This window comes from Aquarana catesbeiana, linkage group LG05 (genome assembly GCF_042186555.1).
Source record: "Aquarana catesbeiana isolate 2022-GZ linkage group LG05, ASM4218655v1, whole genome shotgun sequence".
In the NCBI taxonomy this organism is placed as follows: domain Eukaryota; kingdom Metazoa; phylum Chordata; class Amphibia; order Anura; family Ranidae; genus Aquarana; species Aquarana catesbeiana.
In genome coordinates, this window is record NC_133328.1 from 505413059 (window position 1) to 505439095 (window position 26037).

At 40.8% G+C, this 26037-nt stretch overlaps 1 protein-coding gene across 3 annotated transcripts in view; it reads right to left on the reverse strand.

Moving 5' to 3' along the window:
• Positions 1-1104: 1104 nt before the first annotated feature.
• The window catches only part of ALKAL1 (ALK and LTK ligand 1), a 152221-nt gene continuing 127288 nt past the window's right edge, over positions 1105-26037 (reverse strand). For 2 of the 3 annotated variants that reach the window (XM_073631591.1, XM_073631590.1), the window contains exons 4-7: positions 23946-23999; positions 7906-7989; positions 5742-5815; positions 1105-1706 (exon numbers count right to left, since the gene is read on the reverse strand). In XM_073631591.1, coding sequence (XP_073487692.1) covers positions 5751-5815; positions 7906-7989; positions 23946-23999 — 203 coding nt within the window. In that variant the 3' untranslated portion in view covers positions 1105-1706; positions 5742-5750. The remainder of the gene's footprint in view (positions 1707-5741; positions 5816-7905; positions 7990-23945; positions 24000-26037) is intronic. The other variant, XM_073631589.1, reaches the window with a different exon arrangement.

A 26037-nucleotide genomic window follows, 5' to 3' on the forward strand; every position in this document is an offset into this window, starting at 1 on the left:
TAAGATGGAAGAGTTACAATGTTGTTAAAAACTTGGCAGACTGCTCGGTTTGGCAGACTGCCAGAGTGAGCAGAGTACTCTCTATACTTGTTACATGAAAGAATCGGGAAACTCTGCAATACAGATCGTCAGGGGTGTTGAATCAAGATCGCGATCTTTTAACGATTAATTGTGCAGCTCTACTGCCAGGGTACAGAAGAGCGGGGTAGTGAAGGATCAGATACTGTAAGTAAAAGTGCTTCTTCTCTGCCCTAGGTGAAAGGGGCACTTGACTCTTAAAGGAGGGTGCAGGTCCACTTCAAGGGAGCATTTTAAAGTTTCTCAGAGTTGGGCTTTAAAGCTAAACTCCAGGAAAACAGCTAAATACAGAATTGTATTGGATATTTGGGAGCTGTCTTACCTGCCAATGGATTTGTATATCTGTCCAATCAGTTCTGACAGTTACACTGCTCTACTACACAGCACAGCTCTGTTTAGCAGGGCGGGAAACCTGATTTTTCTTTTCTACAGTTAAGTAGTATTTACGGGTCTATTGTCATACCCAGCCTGTGGCTAAATAGTAAGAGTTAAGCAGCTGACTGATAAGCTTATCATTCTGCTCTCTTTTTTTGATCAGTATGCTCCTTGTTAGTACATGACCACTGTAGTAGGACTGGGATGTGTTGCTTCTCCCTCTCCCAGTCTGAGGTCTGATGTACAGTGGACTGAAAGAGGGTAATACCAAGGTAAATTTAGGTATTTCAATGCTTGAATTTTAAAATACCTTTAGTTAAAGATGTGTGAATATTCACTTTAATCATTCAATCATTAGCTGCTGAAATGTGCTTTAATGTGAATAATTTGCTTTTCACATGATTGGATAAATAAAGTGAATCTTTATTTTGTGAACATACTCAATTCTGTAAATAAATTAGCCTCTTTGACTCTAACAACTAAGAATAATTTACATAAACAATGTAATTGTTCAAACAAACACAATATTGTGCATTTGGGTTTTATTACCTGCATCTGCTATTTATTTAATGGTTAGTTATGGCTAAGATGTGAGTGTGAAAACGTATAGAACGCAGTCTTTCACTGACACAGAATCTTATAAGGAAAACAATTAGACACGCATGGATCATTTCTTCCATGTAAACTGCATTGCAGTTTTCCAGTCATGTATCTTATGTTTATTTTTTAGATGTTCCACACTTGCTGATACATTGTGCAATTGTTCTCATGTGCAATATTTTGCAAAAAAAAAAAAAAAAGCTTTATTATACAATATCAGATCACTTCATCTGACAATAAAACATATCCCTTAAAGCTTATTTTGAAATAGTAATTTCTCATTATATAGATTTGTTTTCTTTTCAAATTAGTGCAAATAAAAACTTTCGAGCCTGAGCAACTTATGTAATTACAATGGACACATGTTAAACTGAAACAAAAAAAACAAAACAGACTCTGCTGAGTGGTTATAATTATAATATATATTAAGTATGTCATTAGTAAATATTATATACAATGTATTTAAATAAATAGAATTGTTTTCGGCCCTGTTCAATGTTTTAAAAAATGTTTTATTCACATGACTATGGAATGTTCAATGTAAAGAAAAAGATGCTTTAATAAGAAAACAGTAACTCAGATCATCGTGGTATAGACGTCCGATTTCAAGGCACATTCTTGGCAAATCAGAGTTCTGTTTTAATAGATCAGACCTGGAATTAAAGGAAAAAATTATGTTAGGTACAAGCGCTATGAACAGCATTTTAAAAGATCAAGATAGCCTAATTCCCTATTACAAATGTTCGTACAGTTTGTGAATTTTTCAAAATGTCCTTCTCTTGGTAACAGGTCACTACAGGGGTTATTTACTAAAATAATAGTCACAAATTCAATGTTAATTTAACAAAGTGATTGTTTACTTTGATTAGTGCACAGAGTGAAGTTTACTTTAACCCTTGATAACTTTATTACTGGGCCATAGCTGAAAGATGGCCACAACATGGCTCTCTTGTTCTGGGAGGGCGTCCATGGAAGTCCTCCCAGAATGTGCCTCCCCGGTTCCCCCAGGGGCGTACATTGGGTGAACTCTGTAATCGCTGTGTCCTTTGTACACAACTGATTACACATCCAGGAAAAGGGCCAATCACAGCAGCCCTTTACCATGTGATCAGCTGTGTTCAATCACAGCTGATTACATGTGAAAAAACTTGCCGGTTATCGGCATTCCTTTCCTCGCAATCTGTCACTGTGTGAGGAAAGGAGAGATGCTTAGCGGCAAGGCATACAAGGCTAACATTTACAGTGATAATCAGGGCACTGATAATTAGTGCCCTGATCATCAGTGCAGCCCCATCAGTGCCCATCAGTGCAGCTTATCAGTGCCCATCAGTGCTGCCTATCAGTGCTCATTAGTGCCACCTCATCAATGCAGTCTCCTCAGTGTTGCCTCATCAGTGTCAATCAGTTCTACCTCATCAGTGCAGCCTCATCAGTGCCCATCAGTGCAGCCTCACTAGTGCCCATCAGTGCAGCCTCATAAGTGCTTGTTAGTGCAGCTATATCAAAGCACATAAGTGAAGAAAAAAATTACTTATTTGTAACATTTTAATACAGAAACATGAAAAAAAAGGTTTTCCTTCAAAATGTTCGGTCTTTTTTTAATGTATTTAGCAAACCAATTAAAAACCTAGTGGTGATTAAATACCACCAAAAGAAATCTCTGTCTCAAAAAATTTTTTATAAAAATTTAATTTGGGCACAGTATTGCATGACTGCGCAATTGTCATTCAAAGTACGACATCGCTGAAAGCTGAAAATAAGCCTGGGCAGGAAGGGGTTGAAAGTGCCCAATAGTGAGATGGTTAGATGCCCAATCATGTGAAGTGGAATGAAATAAATCAGAATTTTACTTTATATATGACAGAATGATTGAAGTTAACACAACTTAGCTTATTTGCTAAGCTTACTGAAAATTTATTCTGCAGAAGGGACATTATCTATTTCTTTAATAAATCAACAAAAGGAATGAAAACACAAAAGATGTAGGGGAACGTAACACCACAGTGATAATTTAAAATTAAATTAATCATTTTAAAATTTACGCCTATATGCAGTGTATATACCGTATTTATCGGCGTATAACACGTGCCAGCGTATAACACGCACCCCAAGTTTAGGAGGGAATTTTAAGGAAAAAAACTTTTAGGAGGGAAGTTTAAGGAAAAAAAACTTACATTTAAATGCCCATCAATGCAGCCTTACCAGTGTCCATCTGCAGCCTTGTCAGTGTCATTGAAGCCTTCTCAGTGCAGCCTTGCAGCCATGTCAGTGCAGCCTTGTTAGGGCACCTTTCCCCAGTGTCCATTGCAGCCTTGCCCCAGTGCAGCCTTGTCAGTGCAGCCTTGCCCCAGTGCAGCCTTGCAGCCATGTCAGTGCAGCCTTGTTAGTGCAGCCTTCCCCAGTGTCCATTGCAGCCTTGCCCCAGTGCAGCCGTGTCAGTGCAGCCTTGCCCCAGTGCAGCCTAGCAGCCTTCCCCAGTGTCTATTGCAGCCTTGTCCAGATTTAAATATGGTGCCACGGAGGGACTCGGTGGAACAGAGCGAGCGCCACTGAGATCGCAGGGACTGGGTGGAGCCAAGATACACATAGCCGAGTGTGCTCGGCTCTTCTCGGCTCTGCTCACAGTCACGCCCAGTCCCGCCCTATAATGGACATAACACAGGTCCAATGGTGAGACTGGGCGTGACTGAGCGGAGCCGAGAAGAGCCTAGTACACTCGGCTATGTGTATCTCGGCGTGATCGCTCCACTCCACTCACAATCAGCGGAGATCAGCGGGGAATCGACGTATAACACGCACCCATGATTTTCCCCTGATTTTAAATACGGTATATATACATATAAACAGTATCTCACAAAAGTGAGTACACCCCTAACATTTTTGTAGATTTTTTTTTTTGTAAATATTTGAATATATATTTTCATGTGTCAACCCTGAAGAAATGACACTTAGCTACAATGTAAAGTAGTGAGTGTACAGCTTGTATAACAGTGTAAATTTGCTGTTCCCTCAAAATAACTCAACACACAGCCATTAATGTCTAAACCGCTGGCAACAAAAGGGAGTACACCCCTAAGTGAAAATGTCCAAATTGGGCCCATAGTGGCAATATTTTGTGTGGCCACCATTATTTTCCAGCACTGCCTTAACCCTCTTGGACATGGAGTCCACCTGAGCATCACAGGTTGGCACTGGAGTCCTCTTCCTCTCCTTCATGATGACATCATGTAGCTGGGGGATGTTAGAGACCTTGCACTCCTCCACCTTCCATTTGAGGATGCCCCACAGATGCTCAATAGGGTTCAGGTCTGGAGACATGCTTGGCCAGTCCATCACCTTTACCGTCAGCTTCTTTAGCAATGCAGTGGTCATCTTGGAGGTGTGTTTGGGTTTATCATGTTGGAATACTGCCCTGTGGCCCAGTTTCCGAATGAAGGGGATCATGCTCTGCTTCAGTATGTTACAGTACATGTTGGCATTCAGGATTCCCTCAATGAACTGTAGCTCCCCAGTGCTGGCAGCACTCATGCAGCCCCAGACCATGACACTCCCACCACCATGCTTGACTGTGACACACTTGTCTTTGTACTCCTCACCTGGTTGCTGCCGCACATGCTTGACACCATCTGAACCAAATAAGTTTATCTTGGTCTCATCAGACCACAGGACATGGTTCCAGTAATCCATGTCCTTCGTCTGCTTGTCTTCAGAAAACTGTTTGCAGGCTTTCTTGTGCATAATCTTTAGAAGAGGCATCCTTCTGGGACAATAGTCATGCAGACCAATTTGATGCAGTGTGCGGCGTATGGTCTGACCACTGACAGGCTAACCCCCCACCCCTTCAACCTCTGCAGCAATGCTGGCAGCACTCATACATCTATTTCCCAAAGACAACCTCTGGATATGACGCTGAGCATGTGCATTCAACCTCTTTGGTCGACCATGGCGAGGCCTGTTTTGAGTGGAACCTGTCCTGTTAAACCGCTGCATGGTCTTGGATAACATGCTGCAACTCAGTTTCAGGGTCTTGGCAAACTTCTTATAGCCTAGGCCATCTTTATGTAGAGCAACAATTCTTTTTTTCAGATCCTCAGAGAGTTCTTTGCCATGAGGTGCTGTGTTGAACTTCCAGTGACCAGTATGAGAGTGAGAGCGATAACACCAAATTTAACACACCTGCTCCTCATTCACACCTGAGACCTTGTAACGCTAATGAGTCACATGACACCGGGGAGGAAAAATGGCTAATTGTGAGATTTTAGTAACTAGTTTTACAGATCTATCTATCACATATTTACAAACCTTCATTTTAGCCTACTTTGATCATCTACAGTAAAAAGCTTTCTCCCACCTTATTACAATTTAGAATAAGGCCATTGTCGTAAGACTGAAAACAATTTGTGGAATTACATTAACAAGATATAACTTTTATAAGATTTAAAGACTAAGCTCGTGTTTACTTTAAAAGCAGATCATGTATGGCAGCCAAGCAACTGACATTATCAAAAGAAGAGAATAACTGAGACAAAGTGGAACTTCTGATAGTAGCAAATAACCACAAAGGAATTTAATTTCTTGCAATTGCTATGTACAACAACTTCATTTTACCCATGGAACATGTCTCTATTCTTTACTCAATAAACATAGATTTGAATTCAATGTTTTATGTATACGGTCATTTTACTTACACCATTAATTTAGGGTTGTGAACACAACTGACTCTTAGCCAATCTTATTAGCAGCCTTGCACATCTTTTGTAAGCTGTAAAGAGAAAGTATAATTGATAAAATAATATATTTTAAATATGTGTTTAAGTACTGTAAGGCAAAACATACACAGTTTGAGCTACCCAAGTATTTGTCAGCTCAGTAGTAACTTGTAAAACCAGGGCTTGGTAAAATATTTCAAACAGCTTGCTCCAACAGTAAAAATGTTAAAAAGCATTCATGGTTTTTAATCAATTTTGTTGTTATGTATTTTTCTAATAAAATAATTTTTTATAGAATGTTTATGTAGTTGTGCCTAAAAAGTCCAAAAGTCCCCCCTGTTTGTTTTTTGAATACGTTATTGTAGGACGCGGCACAGGTATTTTTGGTGTATCCACGGTGCCACTCCGTGTTACGATACATCCCTAACATTGTAAAAAGCATTCATGCATCAACAGTAAAAAATAAAAAATTATGGGAATACAAATTATGTATTTGTTTTCATTTTTATGGATCCATATGGCTTCATTTGTCTCCTGAACTAGCTTGGTGATCTTGGCATTGGTCATTTGCTGCAAGCAACATGATTACAAGTGTGACTTGGACATAAAATCACACCACAACTGCAATTTATGTACTTTTTACCAGTAATTTTTTTAACTACCGCGTTTCCCCCGAAAATAAGACCGGATCTTATATTAATTTTGGCTACAAAAAACACATGAGGGCTTATTTTCAGGGGATGTCTTATTTATTTACAGTATGTACAATGATGATCTTAAAGTACTTGTAACCCTAAAAAAATATATTAATAATATCCTGATCCTTTAACGCATGATAGAAAGCACAGTGCTTGTGCTGTGTCATTTACCCCTCTCTATGTTCTAAAAAAGTTTTAAAAAGTTCCTGTGTCCCCTGTCTTCTCTCCCCCTCTCCCCGTCAGCTTAGGAGTCAGCATTATGACATTCTGTAATCCCAAAAATAAACCTCAAAGTCATTATATAATTATTTTACAAAACGGATTACATAATTTTACAATATGCAGTATGTCGCCTTTTGAACTTTATTGCGGAAAATACCTTATTTACAGTGCTGCTGGGTGCTCACGTGACCCGCTCTTCTTCCCCGCTCCAAATACTGCAGAGGGAGGGGCTGAGGAGAAGATCTCTGGCAGGTGACGTGAGCGCACACTGCAGGACACACTGCACATTATATAATCTTTTTACAAAACTGATTACATGTTTTTACAAGGACTTTAACTTGGGATTTTTTTGGGGGTAGGGCTTATATTGCAGCCACCCCCAAAAATCCCGCTGGGTCTTATTTTCGGGGTAGGGCTTATTTTCGGGGAAACAGGTTAGGTAATCAGACTATCCCCCAATACCTTTCTCCAGTAATCCTCAATCCACACAAAAGCATAATGTAATCCCTAGAAACTCAGCAACTTGTAATTCACATCAGAAACCCCACTCCTTCTTTTCAATGATTCACCCCTGAGCACCACTTTGCATTACCTTTCTCAGTAATCCCCAACCTCCACACTCACATCATGAATTTAATTCCTAGCAAATTATAATAAATTATAAATAACAGCAGTCCCCCCACCCCCGGCATCCTTCAGTGCCAGCTGCTGCTCACTACCTGCTACTGTGCAAGTTTTTGCTGTGAGATGGAGTGGTATTCTACCCACACAACACTTCATCTTCTCTCAAGCAAGCAGCGTCCTTCACCCTGACCTGTAGCCCAAAAGGTAGGTGCCTCCTACCTCTACATGTATAATGTATAATATATGTATATATATATATACATACACACACACAGACACACATACATTGTATGTGTGAGTGCATATATATATATATATATATATATATATATATATATATATATATATATATATATATATATATATATATATATATATATATATATATATATATATATATATATATATATATATATATATATATGAACCCTATGGACTAAGACTGGGATGACATTGAAGTTCATATGCGTGTAAAGGCAGGTGTCCCAATACTTTGGGTAATATAGTATATATACACTGACACACAGAAATTCGTTTTAAGCTTTTTCGCATGTAGATTTAAATAAAAAGGCCACAGTTTTTATTTAATTTATACTTACAAGTTGATGTTGAACAGTCTTTGGTGTTGTGGTAGAGTCGATAGAACTGTTTACTGCACTCTGGTGAGAATATTACTGGACCTGCTAAAATAAGAGTGAAGGCAATTTGTTTACTTGAACTTTTTTGCAGACATAGGCTGATTCAATAAGGCAGTGTAGAGAGTTAGGGTGTACAATAACCCATAGCTCCCAAAAACTCCCTCCTTACTTTTATTTTATAAACTTGGACAATGAAACGGACATCTGTAGGAACAAACCATAATGCTCCACCTACTGGCTGCATTTGGTAAAAACGAAATAGGCAATATGTCATATTTTCCTTACCAATATCAAACATGAAACAGTTTTTACTCTTTAGTTTCAATAGTTTTTATTGATTTTTAAAGTTTACACAAAAGGAGACAAACCTTTGGGTAGGATTGAAAGTTGTAGATAATATTGGGTTACTTTTGCAGGGAGTATTGTGAGTAATTGAGAATTCTTTTTCAGTAGGTGAGCTATCTGCGTATATTTATATTGCTCTTTGAGGGGCAATTTGTGTCCTAGTTGTAAGGTACCAAAAGGTTTAAGTGATGGGCCTTCTAAGATATCTTCTTTTCCTTCCATGTATTAAGGTTAATATCTGGTATGATTTGGGCAAGTGCAGAGATGAGGAATATCAAAGGTGTTACTTTACCACTCCACTGTTGATATTTACGAAGATGAACCCTTGCTCGTATTTATGCTAGGATGGGGGGTGCTAGCTTACTGTCTAGAGAGGTGTTATAAGGAGCAGTTAGTAAAAAGTATTGTAAGTTCCCCTTTGGGATTTGAGACTGTTCTAATTCAATCCATAATGCTTTGGAATTAGGTAGCATCTAGTGATGGAGTTGTGCTAGTATTGTTGCAAAATAATAGTCCTGCAAGTGTACATGACCCACTCCACCCTCCTTCCTGTGTTTAATTAACCTGCTAAATGCACATCTGGCCCTCTTTCCCTGACAAAGGTATTTATTTAGTATTGGTTGTGGGATTGGTAAAGTCCTAAAGAGATACAATAATTGTGGCAATATTTGCATCTTAAAAGCTGCCAGTCGACCCATCCATGATAATTCAGTTTGAGCAAGTTTGTTAAACTTGGACCCTAATGAGTTTAGGAAGGGTGTGTAATTGGCTGGTATAGGACCTGCAAGTTTAGGAGTCAGCGTGATGCCCAAGTATTTAAAACCCTCCTTTTTCCATATGTATGGAAATTGTTGGGCTAGTTTTTGTTTGGTCTCATTCGGGATACCCAGGTTTAAAATGTAGGATTTGGTCTTGTTTACTTAATAGCATGATACACCATTAAATGTTTGCAATACCAGGTGGACTGAAACCAAGGAAGTGTCTGCCCTTGTGAGCATCAGTATGATGTCATCAGCGAATAAACTGATGGTGTGGTGTCTCCTGCCAACCTGTATACCCATTATGTGAGGATGTGAGCATAAGTAGGAGGCCAGGGGTTCCATCAACAAATTGAAAATCAGTGGGGAGAGAGGGCAACCCTGTCATGTCCCGTTAGGTATTTCCAATGGGGTACATAATGCCCCTGAGATGTAAAATTGGGCCGATTGGTGGATGTAGAGTGCCATTATGGCTGAATAGATGGAGCTCCTAAAACTAAACCTAGCCAACACCTGTGCTAAGAACTGCCAATTTATCCTATCAGATGCCTTCTCTGCATCCAATGCTAGGAGCAGAGAAGGAGTTTTGTGTTTATTGGCCACATGAATCACATTTATTAAATGTCGGGTAGCATCAGCTGTCTGACGTCCCTTAGTAAATCCAGATTCAAGAGAAGGTAGGATGTTTAACAGTCTGGTAGCCAATAGTTTTGAGGGATGGGCCAAACAGATCCCTGTTTGGTTCGCAACAGAACTTTCGAACACCGCAAAAGTTCGGACACGAACAACGAACCCCATTAAAGTCAATGGGACCCAAATGTTAAAAATCAAAAGTGCCAATTTTAAAGGCTTATATGCAAGTAATTGGGCATACAATGGTTATAGGGGTCCGGGTCCTGCCCTAGGGGACATGTATTAATAAAAAAAAGTTTGTGAAAAATGTAATTTTTAAATGAGCAGTGATTTTATTGATTTTGTGAAAGTGAAGTGAAAGCCTAAAAATGAAAAATTCCTTCCAATATAGTGCCTGGGGTGTCCCTTTAGTCTACCTGTGGCAGATTTGTACCATGCCTAGAATCTGCTGCAGCAATAATTGCATTTATAAAGCCAAAAAAAAAATCATTTTCCCTGCAAGCTGCCTTTATTAGCAACAGCTGGGAGCCAATGTGTATGATAAGGTCACAATGTAGTGCACTGGGAACAAGATTAGAGTTTTTTGGATACATTTTGGTGTCACTTTGACTTTGTATAGAAGTAACGGGTGCAGAAAAATTGGTCTTTGGTACTCTTGATAAAAGCAAGAATTGGTCTTGCCGTAAAAAATTGCAATGATATGCACCTGTCAAACAGGTGCAGACAAATAGGTCTTTGGGTCTTAATTGTGCCCATGAAACCTATACCAAAAACATTCTTCCAGATGAAATGATTAAACACCCTCAAAGCTAGGCGGCCTTGAAGTTCTGCAGAGATTCCACATCCCAAAAAGACTTTATCAGTGACATCGGCATCAGGGGCTTCATAGCTGGTAATCCAGGACTGATTCATTTTTTATAAAAGTCAAAGGGTCCACGGAGTCTGTGGACAGACGCATTCTATAATCCTCATCCTCCTCCCCTTTCTCCTCCTGTGTGTTCTCTGACATAGGAATGATGGTGTCTGGATAAAGTGGGCCTTGAGAGGAAAGGAAGTAGTCCTCTTCCTCCTGCTGCTCTGCCTCCAGTGCCCTGCCCATAATGCCATGCAGAGTCTGCTCCAGCAAGAACACAACAGGGATTGTGTCACTGATGCATGCACTGTCACAGCTCACCATCCTTGTGGCCTCCTCAAATGGTGACAATACAGTGCATGCATCCTTAATGATCAGCTATTGGCGTGGGGAAAAAAAGCCGAGGCGGCCTGAGCCTGTCGTTGTGTCGTATTCGCACAGGTACTCGTTGACAGCCCTCTGCTGCAGCATTGACAAAGTCGAGTTTCACCTGGTGGGCATGTCACAAATCCCACGGTTTACGGCCAGGTGGTTTTCCAGCTGAATTTCAGCCAACCGAGCACTGGCTGTGTATGACTGCCTGAAATGGCCACAGACTCTTCTGGCCAGCTTTAGCACATCTTGCAACCCTGGGTACATTTTTAGGAAACGCTGCAGCACCAACTTTAGGACATGTGCCAGGCATGGCAAATGTGTCAACTCTCCCTGTCTAAGGGCAGGCAAGAGGTTTGAGCCATTATCGCACACCACCATTCCTGGCTCCAGGTGGCGGGGTATGAATCACCTCTTGGCCTGTCCTTGCAGAGTTGCAAGAATCTCTGCTCCGGTGTGGTTCCTGTCCCCTAAACACACCAGCTGAAGCACTGCATGGCTTCTTTTAGCCTGACTCTGGGTATAGCCCTTTGAACGCTTAGGGGGTACCTGATGTTTATAGGACAATTCTGCAGAGGAGGGCATGGAGGTGGCGGAGGAGGAGGGGGTAGAGCTCACAGGTCTGGCATCATCACCACCAGCTGTATGGAGACGTGGGGGCACAACAAGCTGCAGCACTGAGCCCTGTCCTGCATCCTTTCAAGTTACAAGCAGCATTACCCAGTGTGCTGTGAACAAAATATATTGTCACTATCCATGCTTGCTGGACCATGTGTCAGCAGTAAGGTGAATTTTACGGCTGACTGTGTTGCCCAACAATGCCAGAACATTCCCTTCCCCATGATGGTAGAGAGATGGCATGGCCTTATGTGTAAAGTAGTAGCGACTGGGAACCTGCCATTGTGGTAAAGCAAACTGTGCAAATTCACGGAAGGGGGCAGAATCCACCAGGCTGAAAGACAGAGGTTGAAGAGCCAACAGCTTTGACAAGCTTGCATTTAGACGCTGGGCATGCGGGTGGCAGGGACTGTATTTTTTTTTCTGCTGCAGCAGATGGGGCATAGAAATTTGCCGGTTACTGTCTACAGCTGGTGGTGTGCTGCTGGCAGATGTGCTGCTAGGACCTGGGACGCCCTGTGCTATACCATCATCCCTGTCAGTGGAGGCTGCTGAGAGGTAATGACTCGGTATAGCAGGGGCAGACTGAAGTGGGTAAGGAGGAGGAGGAGGAGAAAGAGGAGGAGGAGGGGGGACAGATTTGTGCCCCTTTTGTGTGGCTTTTAGGTTCTTTTGCCAACGGGCTGAGTGGTTGGACATTAAATGCCTTGTTAAGCATGTGTTACCCAAATGGTTGGTGTTTTTGCCACGTTTGATGTGCCTGAGACACAGTTTGCAAATAGCAACAGTGTGATCTGCTGCAGATGTGCTGAAAAAGGTCCAGACACCAGAGCTTTGGGGAGTGGGCCAGGAGATAACAGCTGCAGAATGTGATAGAATAGGGTGGCTGCTCTCTACTCTTTTTTGATGTCGGCCTCCTTGGGTTGTGCCGTCGCACCTTCAGTTTCCTCCTCTGCCCTATCTGGCACCCAAGTCGCATCAGTGACCTCATCATCATCATCATCATCTCCATCTCCTCAATCTTCATCATTACCAATGGAGACAACTTGGCAATACACTGCGGCTTGGGCAACATGAATGCCAATTTGTCTACCAGTATTCCTCCCTCTTTCTGGGCTCATGTTTCTTTCATCCTCAACCTCACAACCAACTTCTGAATTCAGTAATGTCTGGGCATCATCAAGGGGCAAGTGGCTGACGCTGTGGTCAAATAACTCAGCTGACTCCTCAATGGCTGATGTTGGGGCTAAGGCAGGAATAGATGTGGACAAGGAGGCAGGTTTATCCACTCTGGCAACTGCAGGGGACTGCACACTTATACTCTGTCATGCAAGCAGAGATGAGGAGGATGAGGAAGGTTTAGTAAGCCAGTCCACCACCTCCTCTGCATGCTGTGGCTGAATAGTACAGGCAAACTCATTAAACAGAGGAAATGCTGCCCAGCCTGAGGACTGACCACCACGTCCACCTTTGCCTGTGGACACATTTGTTGCTGGTTCCCTTGCAGTGCAAAGAGAATGTCTGCTTCTCCTTGTTGTCCTTCCAGACATTATTGGGAGGGAGGGGGCGGTGATTATAAGCAAATGTAAAGAAGAAGTTGAAATGTGTACGTAGATGCACTTTAATCAATGTAAAGAGGTGTTTGGTGCACTTTAATTTGAGTACTCACACTACACAGACACACTCCATGGATAAATAAAGTGAAAAGTCGCGCTAAGCAATGAGATTTGCAAAAATGAAAAACAAACAAATATTAGGTGAATAACAAACAACCCAATATATACTGATACATAGTGATATCTGCAAATTACAATAGGTGTATCTGATAACCCATAACGTGATTATACACCAAAAGTGAAAAAAAAAAAATTATACATATATATGGGATATTGGGACTCAGCGGTGACGTCAGGGCATAGCTCCTCCTCCCCAGGAGGAGAGGAGGAGCTACGCCCTGATGTCACCGCTGAGTCCCGGAAGCATACAGGCTTTGTACAAGCCAGCCGGCTAATCTTTCATATGCGTTTTAAACTCTCTTTTGATGTAAGTTGCCACCTGTTTTTATACTTAAATAAATGTAACAGGTTTACACTATGTGGAGTTTTCTTGTTTTTTTGGTATAATACTGGTTCCTGCTGATCCTGTCTGCTGACCACCTTTGCTGACACTTTGGAGACCAGGGCTTGCCAGTGGGATCCCGGGCTGGGGTTGCAGCCATTCGCTTTGTGTGGTCCCCTGTAACAAGGGACCAACACTTTCTGGTAAGCGGCAGTAATTTTCAGTGGTGGAGGAGATTTTCACATTTCACTAGTCACTTCGGTGTGAACTTTCACCATTCACCACTGTGGATTCACCTTCTATTGGAATCTATTGGAATCTTTGATGTTTACTCATACAGACTGTTTTTTTTTATGGACTGAATTTGTATAATTTCAAATCAATATCCCATATATATGTATAAATTTTTTTTTTTCACTTTCACATTTGGTGTATAATCACGTTATGGGTTATCAGATACACCTATTGTAATTTGCAGATATCAATATGTATCAGTATATATTGGGTTGTTTGTTGTTCACCTAATATTTGTTTGTTTTTCATTTTTGCAAATCGCATTGCTTAGCGCGACTTTTCACTTTATTTATACATATGTTTGGTGTAGTATAACACTTTTAGTCGCAGCTCTTTTTATGTATTTTACTTATAGCGCAGTATTTTTTATATATACACTCCATGGATGTACTATAATATACTGCAATATAATGCACCAAACGTACAGTGATGCACAGAACTATATGGCGTTGAACTGGCAGTAACGCATACAAAAGTAAATGGTGTTAAACTGGCAGTAATGCACAAAACTATATGGTGTTAAACTGGCAGTAACGTACACAGAACTATATGGCGTTAAACTAGCAGTAATGCACACAGAACTATATAGCATTAAACTGGTAGTAACGCACACAGAACTATATGGCGTTAAACTGGCAGTAATGCACACAGAAGTAAATGGCGTTAAACTGGAAGTAAAGCAAAAAACTATATGGTATTAAACTGGCAGTAAGGCACACAGAACTTTATGGCGTTAAACTGGCAGTAACGCTCACAGAACAATATGGCATTAAACTGGCAGTAACGCAGTCAAATAGATGATGTTCAACCGTCACTACACTGACGCTATCTGAACTGTCCCTACTCTAGCTATACACTAATGTAAAGATTACTGACACGGTCTCACTACGCTGCAACTATCTCAGCTGTCCCTACTCTACACTAATGTATGTATGAATGACATGAATGACACTACAGTGAAACTATCTGAGCTGTCCCTACTCTAGCTGCACACTATGCAAAGCTGAATGATGGTCCTCCTTACTACAATCACACTATCCCTAGACTGACACTAAACTAATATTCTACACTGACAACTGAAGCAAAATAGCACAGTATAGCACACTAACTAATAGCACTGAACAGAGCCCTGTTCTATCTCTCTTCATGCCGAAATCACACTGAAAATGGCTGACATTGAAAGAATACTTTTATACTGTGGGGCGGGAATGACTCTGACAGTGCTCTGTGCCCTGATTGGCTGAAGCTTTCACTGCTTCAACCAATCAGGGCTTGCAATGCACCGTTCAGTACCGCAATGCATTGTGGTCAGTTCGGGGGGGGGGCGAACAAACGGTCGAACGACCCGTTTGTTCGGCTATTCGCCGAAAGTCAGAACAGTGAAAGTTCAGCCTGAACGTATCCTTGGGTCGAACTCTTTACCCATCCCTAATAGTTTTGCGTAAATTTTTAGATCATTGTTAACTACTTGCCGACCAGCCACCGTCATTATACTGCGATCCCGTGGACCGTCATAGATGTACATTGGTCCCTTTAAGCGGGATAGCAAGTGTGCGCGATCGCGATGAGCAAGCGTGCGTGATCGCGATGAGCGATCGCAGGCACGAGAGGCAGAACAGGGACATGTGTGTGTAAACACACACATCCCAATTCTGTGAGGAAACATTCCTGAGTTGCTACGAGCTGGGAATAGGGATGAGCCTAACACCCCCCAGTTCGGTTCGCACCAGAACTTGCGAACAGGCAAAAAGTTTGTTGGAACACGCGTTACAACACCGTTAAATTCTATGGGACACGAACATGAATAATCAAAAGTGCTCATTTCAAAGGCTTATATGCAAGTTATTGTCATAAAAAGTGTTTGGGGAACCAGGTCCTGCCCCAGGGGACATGTATCAATGCAAAAAGAAGTTTTAAAAAGTTTTCTGGAGCAGTGATTTTAATAATGCTTAAAGTGAAACAATAAAAGTGTAATATTCCTTTAAATTTCATACCTGGAGGGTGTGTATAGTATGCCTGTAAATGGGCGCATGTTTCCTGTGTTTAGAACAGTCTGACAACAAAATGACATTTCAAAGGAAAAAAGTCATTTAAAACTACTCGCGGCTATTAATGAATTGTCGGTCCGACAATACACATAAAAGTTCATTGATAAAAATGGCATGGGAATTCCCCACAGGGGAACCCCGAACCAAAATAAAAAATTTTAAAAATGCGCGGGGGTCCCCCTAAATTCCATACCAGGCCCTTCAGGTCTGGTATGGATATTAAGGAGAACCCCGTGCCAAAATTAAAAAAAAATGGCGTGGGGTCCCCCCAAAAATCCATTCCAGACCCTTATCCGAGCATGCAACCAGGCAGGCTGCAGGAAAAGAGGGGGGGATGAGAGAGCACCCCCCTCCTGAACCTTAACAAGGGGACCCCCAGATCCCCGGCACCCCCTGTGTGAATTGGTACCATTTCACAAAAAATGTGTCAAAAAGGTTAAAAAACACAAGAGACGGTTTTTGACAAGTCCTTTATTAATTTCTTTTTCTTTCAGCTTCTTCTTCCATCTTCTTTCTTCTGGTGTACTTTCGGTGTTCTTCTTCTTCCTGCATCTTCTTCTTCATCTTCTTCTTCTCCATCTTCTTCTTCTTCGTCCTCTCTTCTCGTCCCGCATCTTCCTCCAGGCTTCTTCTCCGCTCTGTCCACACAATCCGCCTCAGTGGGAGTCTTCAGCCGTGTGACGCTTCGCTTAATCTGACATTTCTTATATAATGGAGGGTGGGGCCACCCAGTGACCCCGCCCTCCTCTGACGCACAGGGAATTCACGGGACTTCCCTGAGGCTTTCCCTGTTTTGTCAGAGGGGGGTGGGGTCACCCGGTTACATGACCCCGCCCCCCTCTGGGGAGTTTAGAGGTCACGTAACCAGTTGTTTAGGTTCATAAAGTGTACGGGAGTAAGCTTGGTGGGGTTAATTTTGTCTTGAAATGTTTCTATGATAGCTGGTGTTGGTTGTGGTATGGTGGGGTTGTTTATATAGTCATCCATAATATTGACTGAAGGCATCCGCTATGGCTTGGGGATTCTACTGTTTTGTTTGGATGTTGAGGTGTAATAAGTATGGGATTTGAGTTTCATATCTGTGTCCTCTAATCCGGTTAGCCAAAAGTTTTCCTGCTCTGTTGCCACTCGTGTAGTAGGACAATTACTCCAGGAGGAGCAGTCTGAGCTCATTGCGCGATTGTGTCAGTTGATCTGTCAGTTGTTGGAAGGGGTGTGTCATATTTTGTTTTTCAAGAGTATCAATTTTTGATATTAGCACTGCCAGTATGCTGCTGCCTCGTCCTTTTAATTCCCGCCGCTTGTTGAATAAGAATACCTCTCACAAATGCCTTATGGGCATTCCATACAGTAAATGGATCGGTAACCGATTCGCGATTATTCTTTAAAACTTCGTTGAGTTGCTGTTCAGTTTTGGACTTGGTTGGAGCATCCTGGAAAAGTTGAGGGGTTGGACCGCCATAGAAAGGTAGGGTTGTGGGTAGTAGAGTCCCCTGCTACTAGCTTCACCAAGGAATGGTCCAACCAAGTGATAGTATTGATTTTGGCAGATTTACATTTGAACAGCAACCATTTGTCTACCAAGAACAAGTCAATTTTGCTATAGGACCTATGACTGTTAGAGAAGAATGAGTAGTCTTTCTCGTTAGCGTTGAGGCATCTCCAGGTGTCATACAGTTCGTAGGTTTTTATCACCGATTTTAGTGACGGTGTAGAGCGTTTCGTTTTTGAGGTGAAGTCAAGGGATGGATCGGGAGTAATGTTGAAGTCCCCACAAAGCACCAACATACCCCTCTGTATTGAACAATTTTTTTTCATAATCTTGTGGAAGAACCTGATCTGTCTTGTATTGGGAGCGTAAATATTTGCCAAAGTGTAGGTAGTGGAGTTGATGTCACACACGAGTATTATAAAGTGGCCGTGTGGATCTGTGAGAACCTTGTGAAGCTGGAAAGCTACTGTATCCCTCACTGCTACCATCACTCCCTTCTTTTTTGCTTCTGCATTGGCAGTGTATGTGAATGAAAACATAGGGTGCATGCACTTAGGAGGTGCCAGGTTATGAAAGTGTGGCTCTTGGACACATACAATGTCACATTTTTGCTGGAGAGCTTCCGTCCAAAGAGATCTTCGCTTGGCCGGATGGTTAAGTCCTTTAGAGTTAATGGTCAGAAAATGTACCGCCATAAGACATGAGTATGGTAGTGCTGGGTATTGCATAATCTGAATGTTTCACTTACATTTAGCGATGTCACAAACCATACAGAAAGGGGGAGTGACGTCTGATGAGGCTCTGAACTCCATGTTCTCATCTCGATGGTGCTCTTTGGGACATTTAGAGAGGAGAAATCACTTCTGACTGTTGAAATAGAAAGGTGAGGCTTACATGAACAATACAAGAGCATAACATTGGCAAGTAGCCAAACAGGAAAAAAGGGTGGTTGGGTGTGGCTCATACTCAGAGATGTAGTGGGGAAAAACAAAAACAAAAAAAGTTTGGATCAGAGGAAAATCCTCCCAAGCGGGTGTATGTATGGATGAGCATTACCCTTGGCCAGGTTAGGTATGAGTACAGGCATTCTTGTGAGTTACTGTGCGCCAGTCAGGGTCAGGGCTGGCGGAGTTGCCACTCTGATGGGGTTGTGTCTGAGGTTCAGGGACAATCCCCCATGCATTTAGCAGGGCCATGCCTCTAGCAACCAAATCCATCACATGCTCTTTGCCATCTTTGGTAACGATTAGCTTTGTCGGTAATCCCCATTTATAATTTAGCTTGTGATTCCTGAGTGCTTTTGTGATGGTATTCAGGTTTCTGTACTTTTGGAGCGTGTACTGAGACAAGTCAGGCAACTGGTCCCTCTGTCTGGATGCCACCATTAATCATTCCTTAGCATGGTAGAAATTAAATCTCAGTATGACATCCCTAGGTATATTGTCAGAGAGATAGGTGGGTTTAGGTAGCTGGACAGATTCCGGGATCCCCCTTATCTTTACATTGTTCCTTCTGGATCTCTCCTCTACGTCTGCCATTTTGGCCTTAATCACCTCCAAATCATCCTCTTTACTTTCATTAGCATCCACCAAGTCATGAATTGTGGTTGCATATTCCCCCATCTTGGTCTCTATGTGTGTCACTCTAGCTGAAACAGACCGTAGTTCTGTGCTGAACTTATGTACACAAGAGATCATGTCTGAATGGAGAGAGCTTCTCAGGGAGACTAACATCTCCTCTAGAACAGTGTCTATAATAGGCTGATTATTTGTAGGAAACAGATCTATGGAGTCTGGCAGCTCCCTGGTGTCATCGCCTGAATCATGGAGAGAGTTCACCTCATGATCTGCATCCGCAGTATCCATCCAGAATCTTGCCTTTACTGGGCTCCCAGAGGTTGGTGTGGCTGGCAAAGATTGTGGACTTTTAGGAGGGCTGCTCCTTTTTTGAGTTGTCCCCTTCTGTGCGGAGTGTTTTGTAGAGCCAGATGCCAGGGTGAATGAGGAGCCGGCGCCATATTGTTTAGGCCCGGTGTGGAAGAATGCCGTTCTTCAGTTTCTGAGGGCAATTCCCCTCCTTCCTGCACCTGGGCATGATGACTCTTCATTCCTCGGGTGCTGTAGAGCTAGAACACTGGGTTTGGGTGAGAAGAGATGGCCCTGGTAGGTCGATGTGAGCTGTGTTTGTCCCGCTGGTACCGGAGCTCCGCAACTAAGGGTGCATCACAGTCTCCAGCTAGCTCTGCCCCCTATGTTTTACTCTTTAATTCTGAATACAATATATTAGTAAAGTATGTAAAAAAATAGAATAGATTCTCCTTCAAGTATATGTAAACCCAATCTGTAAAATCTTATATAAGCTTTAACATATCAATTTCAATTTCAAACATTATTCATTTAATTATAATACTACCTGGTGATCCTCAGAATATATTTAAAACTGGATAGAAGAGTAGTTAGGGGCACTAATAGATGGGGGTATATTTTATTTGTATTGTATAACATTATAGGGGTACTGCTATAGTATATTGTATTATGTGATTTTAATTGATACATTAAAAAATATACATGAATTTGTGTCGAAGTGACACCTTTAAAGTATTGTGCTGTAGCGTATCCATAATACATTCTTTATAGAAATAAAAAAGAAACACCTAACAGTTCAAAGTGATAACATATCTACTTTATTATTGCACAGCCAATTGAAGGTGTTAAAAGGAAAGGGAGGACATTGCAGGGCAGTAGTCTAGAAGTGAATTGGAGTTGTACATCATACCTCCCACACCTTTTATGTTAAACTTAAGTTTGCTATACTGTGTACCTCAAGTACAAAACTATTCTTTGAAAGGTTGAACAGACGTGACCATGCACAAAATGTAATTATTAGCAGTCACTATGTAACCTAAACACACGGTTGAGATAAAAGGATGATACAAAATATGTCAATGAAAGCTAGGTTTCCTTTTAAAGATAGCATCTACAATATAGAAAACCATTATATACCACATATCATGAAGTTTCAATAGAGGAAAAATAGTACATATTTAAAATATTTCATGAAGAAACACGGGCCAGAGCAAAAACCAGATGTTTAACTAGTATGACGCCATTACACCACAAAATCATGCTGTTTTTCCTATATAAATGATGGGATTTCTGATTACTGTAATACATTATGCTAGTATATACCAGATGAACTATTGTCCTACAATTCATTTCACCACAATTGTAATACTTTGACCTTTTCTTTGATTCAGATTGTGCTATAAATTACAGTGAATGATACTGTGGATACCTGCAGAAAGCCCAACAGCAGCTTTTGTAAACAGATAGAAATGAGTCCTAACTAGAGCAGCTGTTAGCCCAGACATAAATGCTTAGTCTGCCCTCCAAGACCCCAGTCTTTTGGAAAAAAGTAAAATGCAAGTCCAGAATCACAATCCTAACAACATTAGAGTGCAGAAGTCCTTGCAATGAAGGAGAAACAGTAGAGCCCCACAGCAGAAAACATAGTCTTAAAAAATGTCTCTAGTTAGGATAGAGGCCAAAAGAATCGACTCTATGCAGTTAACCTACAATTTAGTGCCTGTTCTTCACAGTATGCAGGGTCAGTTATCTGTCCAGGTATGGCACTTTATAAGAGTTTGAGGGCAGAACTGCCACTAGGTCAGGTATCTGCAGGGACTCTCTACCCTCTCCAGTATGACATAATGCCCTCTGTTCAGCACAGAGAACATTAATATTCACAATTGTTCTACATTTGATTCAAAATGGAGAACCGCTCAAACACATGTCAGGAGTTGAACTGTGCCCTAATTGCTGATTTCTCTAAATGCTGAACAGAGCATCACACCCTGCCTGTAAAACAGACACAGACTCTTCTTCTGACACCTGTTGACACAAACTTGCATGTTCCTCAGATTACAGTGCCAAATTCAGATAGCCTTAGGGAAGAAACCTCAAATTTGACATTCAGGTAACCCTATAAAAGGGAACCTCCAAACTCTTCATATTGATAAAAAGAAATTATACATTTACAGACTTTAATAATAAAGAGTTTTTTTGCAGTATCACATTATCAACTTTACCAGTTTGTGGTGAGCAGAATTGTTATAATACACTGCACTCAAAAGCAGAGGTATCCATGTAACTTTAAACATTTAAAACATTTTGCATTGATAAATATATCACGTTTGTTGCATTATCTGATTTGCAGGTGTGCAAATGTATCTAGAAAGTTATTTGTGCAATAACACATCTTGTGGGGCTTCAAAATGTATGCTTTGTCCGAGCAGATATAAATCACTACTTTAGAAGTTATGCTGGAAGTATCCCTGAATCAAATACATCTGTGCTTTCCAGCAATGGTAGTTCAAGCCTGCTGAGTTCACATATGCTTTCCCATTGGTTACCCCTCAATTGTAAAGTGAATCTATCACAAAAAATTATGTTTGCTGTTAATATGCGCTATATATAAGAAGGCCAGGGCACAGAGTGATTTTCAACTACTCGTGGAGACATTACATAGAAGTGTTGAAGCTTGCCAATTTTTTTTGTAATATATGATATGTGTACTTTTTGGGATAATTTATTCCTGCAAATTGTGTAACATACAGTGCCTTTGTCAAGACAATATGGTGAATTCTGACAAACTAATGTAAACACCATAATGCTTTACTAATATTAGATGCTGCAGAACAGGGTATAAGTCCTCAGAAACAAATCTGTCAGGAGAAATATATGTTGGCTGCTTTTGACAACCTTTCAGAAAATTCTAGTTTCCTGGCTGTCTTTCTATACACAGAACAGCAATAATGCACAGTGGGGGTTATTTACAAAAGGCAAATCCACTTTGCACTACAAGTGCAAACTACAAGTGCAAAGTGCACTTGAAATTGCACTGAAAGTGCACTTGGAAGTGCAATCGCTGTAAATCTGAGGGGTAGATTTATAACGAGGGGAAGCTCTGCTGATTTTATCATCCAATCATGTGCAAGCTAAAATGCTGTTTTTTATTTTCCTTGCATGTCCCCCTCGGATCTACAGTGACTGCACTTCCAAGTGCACTTTCAGTGCAATTTCAAGTGCACTTTGCACTTGTAGTTTGCACTTGTAGTGCAAAATGGATTTGCCTTTCATAAATAACCCCCAAAGTCAGTAAACATTAGCCATGAATTACCAGGAACAGGTGAAATCTGACTAGTTGGCTGCTTCGGGCTATAGAATTTTTCAAAATGTTACTCCTCTTTGTACTTCCTTATTAAAAGGGACAATGAATGGTTTGCATTGAAGTTACCATGCGATACCATACTGTGATAGATCTGTATTGCATATCTGTACATAATGAACACATTAAATGCATGTGGCCCACTAAAAGTACATTCCAGGGAAAATTAAAACGTATATATCTTGAAATGCATACATAAACACAGTGCGCTTGTTCAGAGCCTACTTTTCCATCTAGTCCTTGCTGCAGTGTACCTTTTAATCTCAATATCTTTTTTCCATGTAATGTGATAGTTTGACATCCCCTTTTGTTTATTTGTTTCTAACATAGTAGAAAACCTCCACTGCAAACTTGTGACATCTCCCGGATACAAAAAGTCATGCTTTGAAAGTTTAAATCTTTTTTGAGATACATCAAACACAGGTAGATGAAGGTACACAACAAAGGTGTAAGAGTGCAGAACCACCACATGGTTGGAGCTACTTGGAATCAGGCAGCCAAGACCCTTCTAATACATTTAAATCTACTAATATTAATGCCTTTTCTTTATTGTTCTTTCTTATTCTGATGACTGGTCTCTACGGCAAGCCTTATAAGCACCAGGAGACTGGACACCTACCTATAGCCTGGAGGCTTTGAAGGCTTACTAAATTAAAAGGCTAAGTATTTGCATTTTTTGCACTACCCAAACTTGAACTAGCATCATTCAGATTGAGATGGAGTGAAGAAAGAGCACAGGGGTACAGCCAAAGTAGGATTCCAAGCCACTGACAACACCATATTACTGACATAAGATCACAGCAAGTTTACAACAAGCCCTAGATGCATCAAAATCATTCTTGAAGAATTGCCCCTCAGTTGCTACTGTGATAAAATAAAAGCGAAAAGCTACAGTGCACCCTTTTTTTAATTAATCCACTTTTAGTTTTTTAGTAGTGTTGTTGAGAGATGGCGTCAAACTGGTTGTTACAGTTACTTCACTTTCCACAATAGCATTACTCTTTGCACTGCCTTATTGAAAACACAGAATACTCTGTTATATTTTCCATAAATTAAAGTGTTGGTAAATGAAATGTAGTCATGGATAATCTGTAGCTAAAATGTTGAATTATTGACTTTGTGATATTTTATTTTAATATTTATCTGTCTCTCATCTCAAAAACATACATAACATTATTCGCTTTAGATAGAAAATTCTCTTTCTTTAAACTTACAGTCTAACATTTTGTATGAATTACGGAAAATCGCTTGAAGCACTAATGGAGTTTGAAAAATAAAACTCAATGTATCATAAATATCCTTACCTGTAAAGTGATTTATCAATCTGTCTCTAAGGGTGGGATCTCTGGAAAGTATTTCTGGAAAATATTTATAAAAACTCATGTTAATAGTATTTTTTTGTGTCGAGTATAAAAAACAATCTAAGTTTTCCTGTAATAAAACATCTATAATTGTCAGTCAACACCTCAATATACATTTTTTGTAGGTACAGCAGGAAGATAAAGAAAACAAGGGTTTTCAGAATAATTTAGGATGTGATGTTGAGAAACAGAAGCTCTATAAAAAAAACAGTCAATGAAATGCAAAATAATAAGACTTGTATCTGCAGGAAAGTCTGCCCATAGGTACTATGGAAGTGACTAGGAAGTAAAAGAAAAAAGCCCAGAAAACTATTATAAATGTAAATGTAATAAATATGTGACAGGCTTCACAGCTCCATGGGAACATAGGCCACACCTCTCCTTCCCCGAATACAAACAGTATTAATTTCTAATAAATAAAGACACTCAACGCCGAAGTTTGGTATATAATTGGCCATGGCAAGTTTAATGGTGTAAAATTTCAACAAATTAAAATCCATGTAATCATTTTTATTTATACATACATTTCTTAACTTGTACAAAACAGCTAAGTCTTCAGGACTCGAGCAATACCGCATATAAATAAACACAAGTCCCCCCTTAAATGTAAAGTGTGACCAACCACATAACAAGCCTGCGACAAGGGGTTGGGGGGTTGGGAGCTTGTTGCTGACTTCTGCCAACAGTGGAATATTCCTGCGGGGGCCACCTTATATAGAGGGCCCCTTTTCTAGAAAGCTCCAGCTGATCATATGTCCCTCTGGGAATTTCCCCAGCAGTCATGTGACATTTCCCAATGTTACATAACCCTGTTTTTCCTGCCTAAGAATCAAATACATTTTTCTTAAAGTGGCCCTTTTTTTATATAACAAATAAGTTGGAAGGGGGGGGGGGACACATGCCTATGCTGTTCAGGCTCAAATACTGAAGCCCTCTCAGTCCATTCTTTTTGCTTACTGCACTTGTAGTTAGAAGTAAGCAACTATCATGAAAAATACTGTTTTTTAATAACTGTATGTGGTTAATATATGTATTTGTGTGTGTATTACTTTTGTATTTTACAATTATGATTACAATTGTGTTAATATTTTCCTACAAGGTTGGCATACTCAGGAACACAAAATTAACACTCAGGGGTGCTCTGCAGTCTTTTAATCTCAGCTCTTGCATGGAACTCCTAATCCAAGATGGGGCCCATGCAGCAACAGACATATACAGCAGATGTAGTTTTAAAAATCAGAAGAGGCTGTGAACCCAGAGAGGAGGAATCCACAAGCTTTAGACTTTTATGCCCGTACACACGAGCGGAATCTCCGTCGGAAAAATCTTGGATGGTTTTTCCGACGGAATTACGCTCAAGTTTTCCTTGCATACACACAGTCACACAAAAGTTCCCTGAGCTTTCGACCGTCAAGAACGCGGTGACGTACAACACTATGATGAGCCAAGAAATTGAAGTGCAATGCTTCCGACCATGCGTTGAATTGTTTCCTAGCATGCATGGCTTTTTGCGCGTCGGAATTGCATACAGACCAACGCATTTTCGAATAGGAACTTTTTCCGACCGAAAAATAGAGAACCTGCTCTCAGTCTTTTGCTGGCGTGAACTCCGCCAGCAAAAGTCCGAAGGAGCATATACACGGTCCCAATTTCCGACTAAAAGCTCTCATTGGAGTTTTGCTGGCGGCATTTCCGATCATGTTTAAGGGGCATTAGACTATAAAGCTTTTCAGCAGATGAGAGCACATAATTTAAAGTATATTTTAAAAAGCTCTATATTTTTCTACATATCTACAGTACGTACAGAAAACACTGTTCAGAAAAGGTGGCAGTGAAAGGAGTTGAGGAAAATTATAGCATTACAAGACATTCTTTACAATGTTCACCTTCTGCTCACATGACTTTGATAAAAAAAAAGTAGCTTCAGCTATTTGTGCTATTCTGGCCTGAGATGTGTTGTTTCCACACTTGCCTATGGAGAGGCAGGCCAATGAGAAGGGAGTTGCAATAGTCAAGGTGACAGATAACAAGGGAG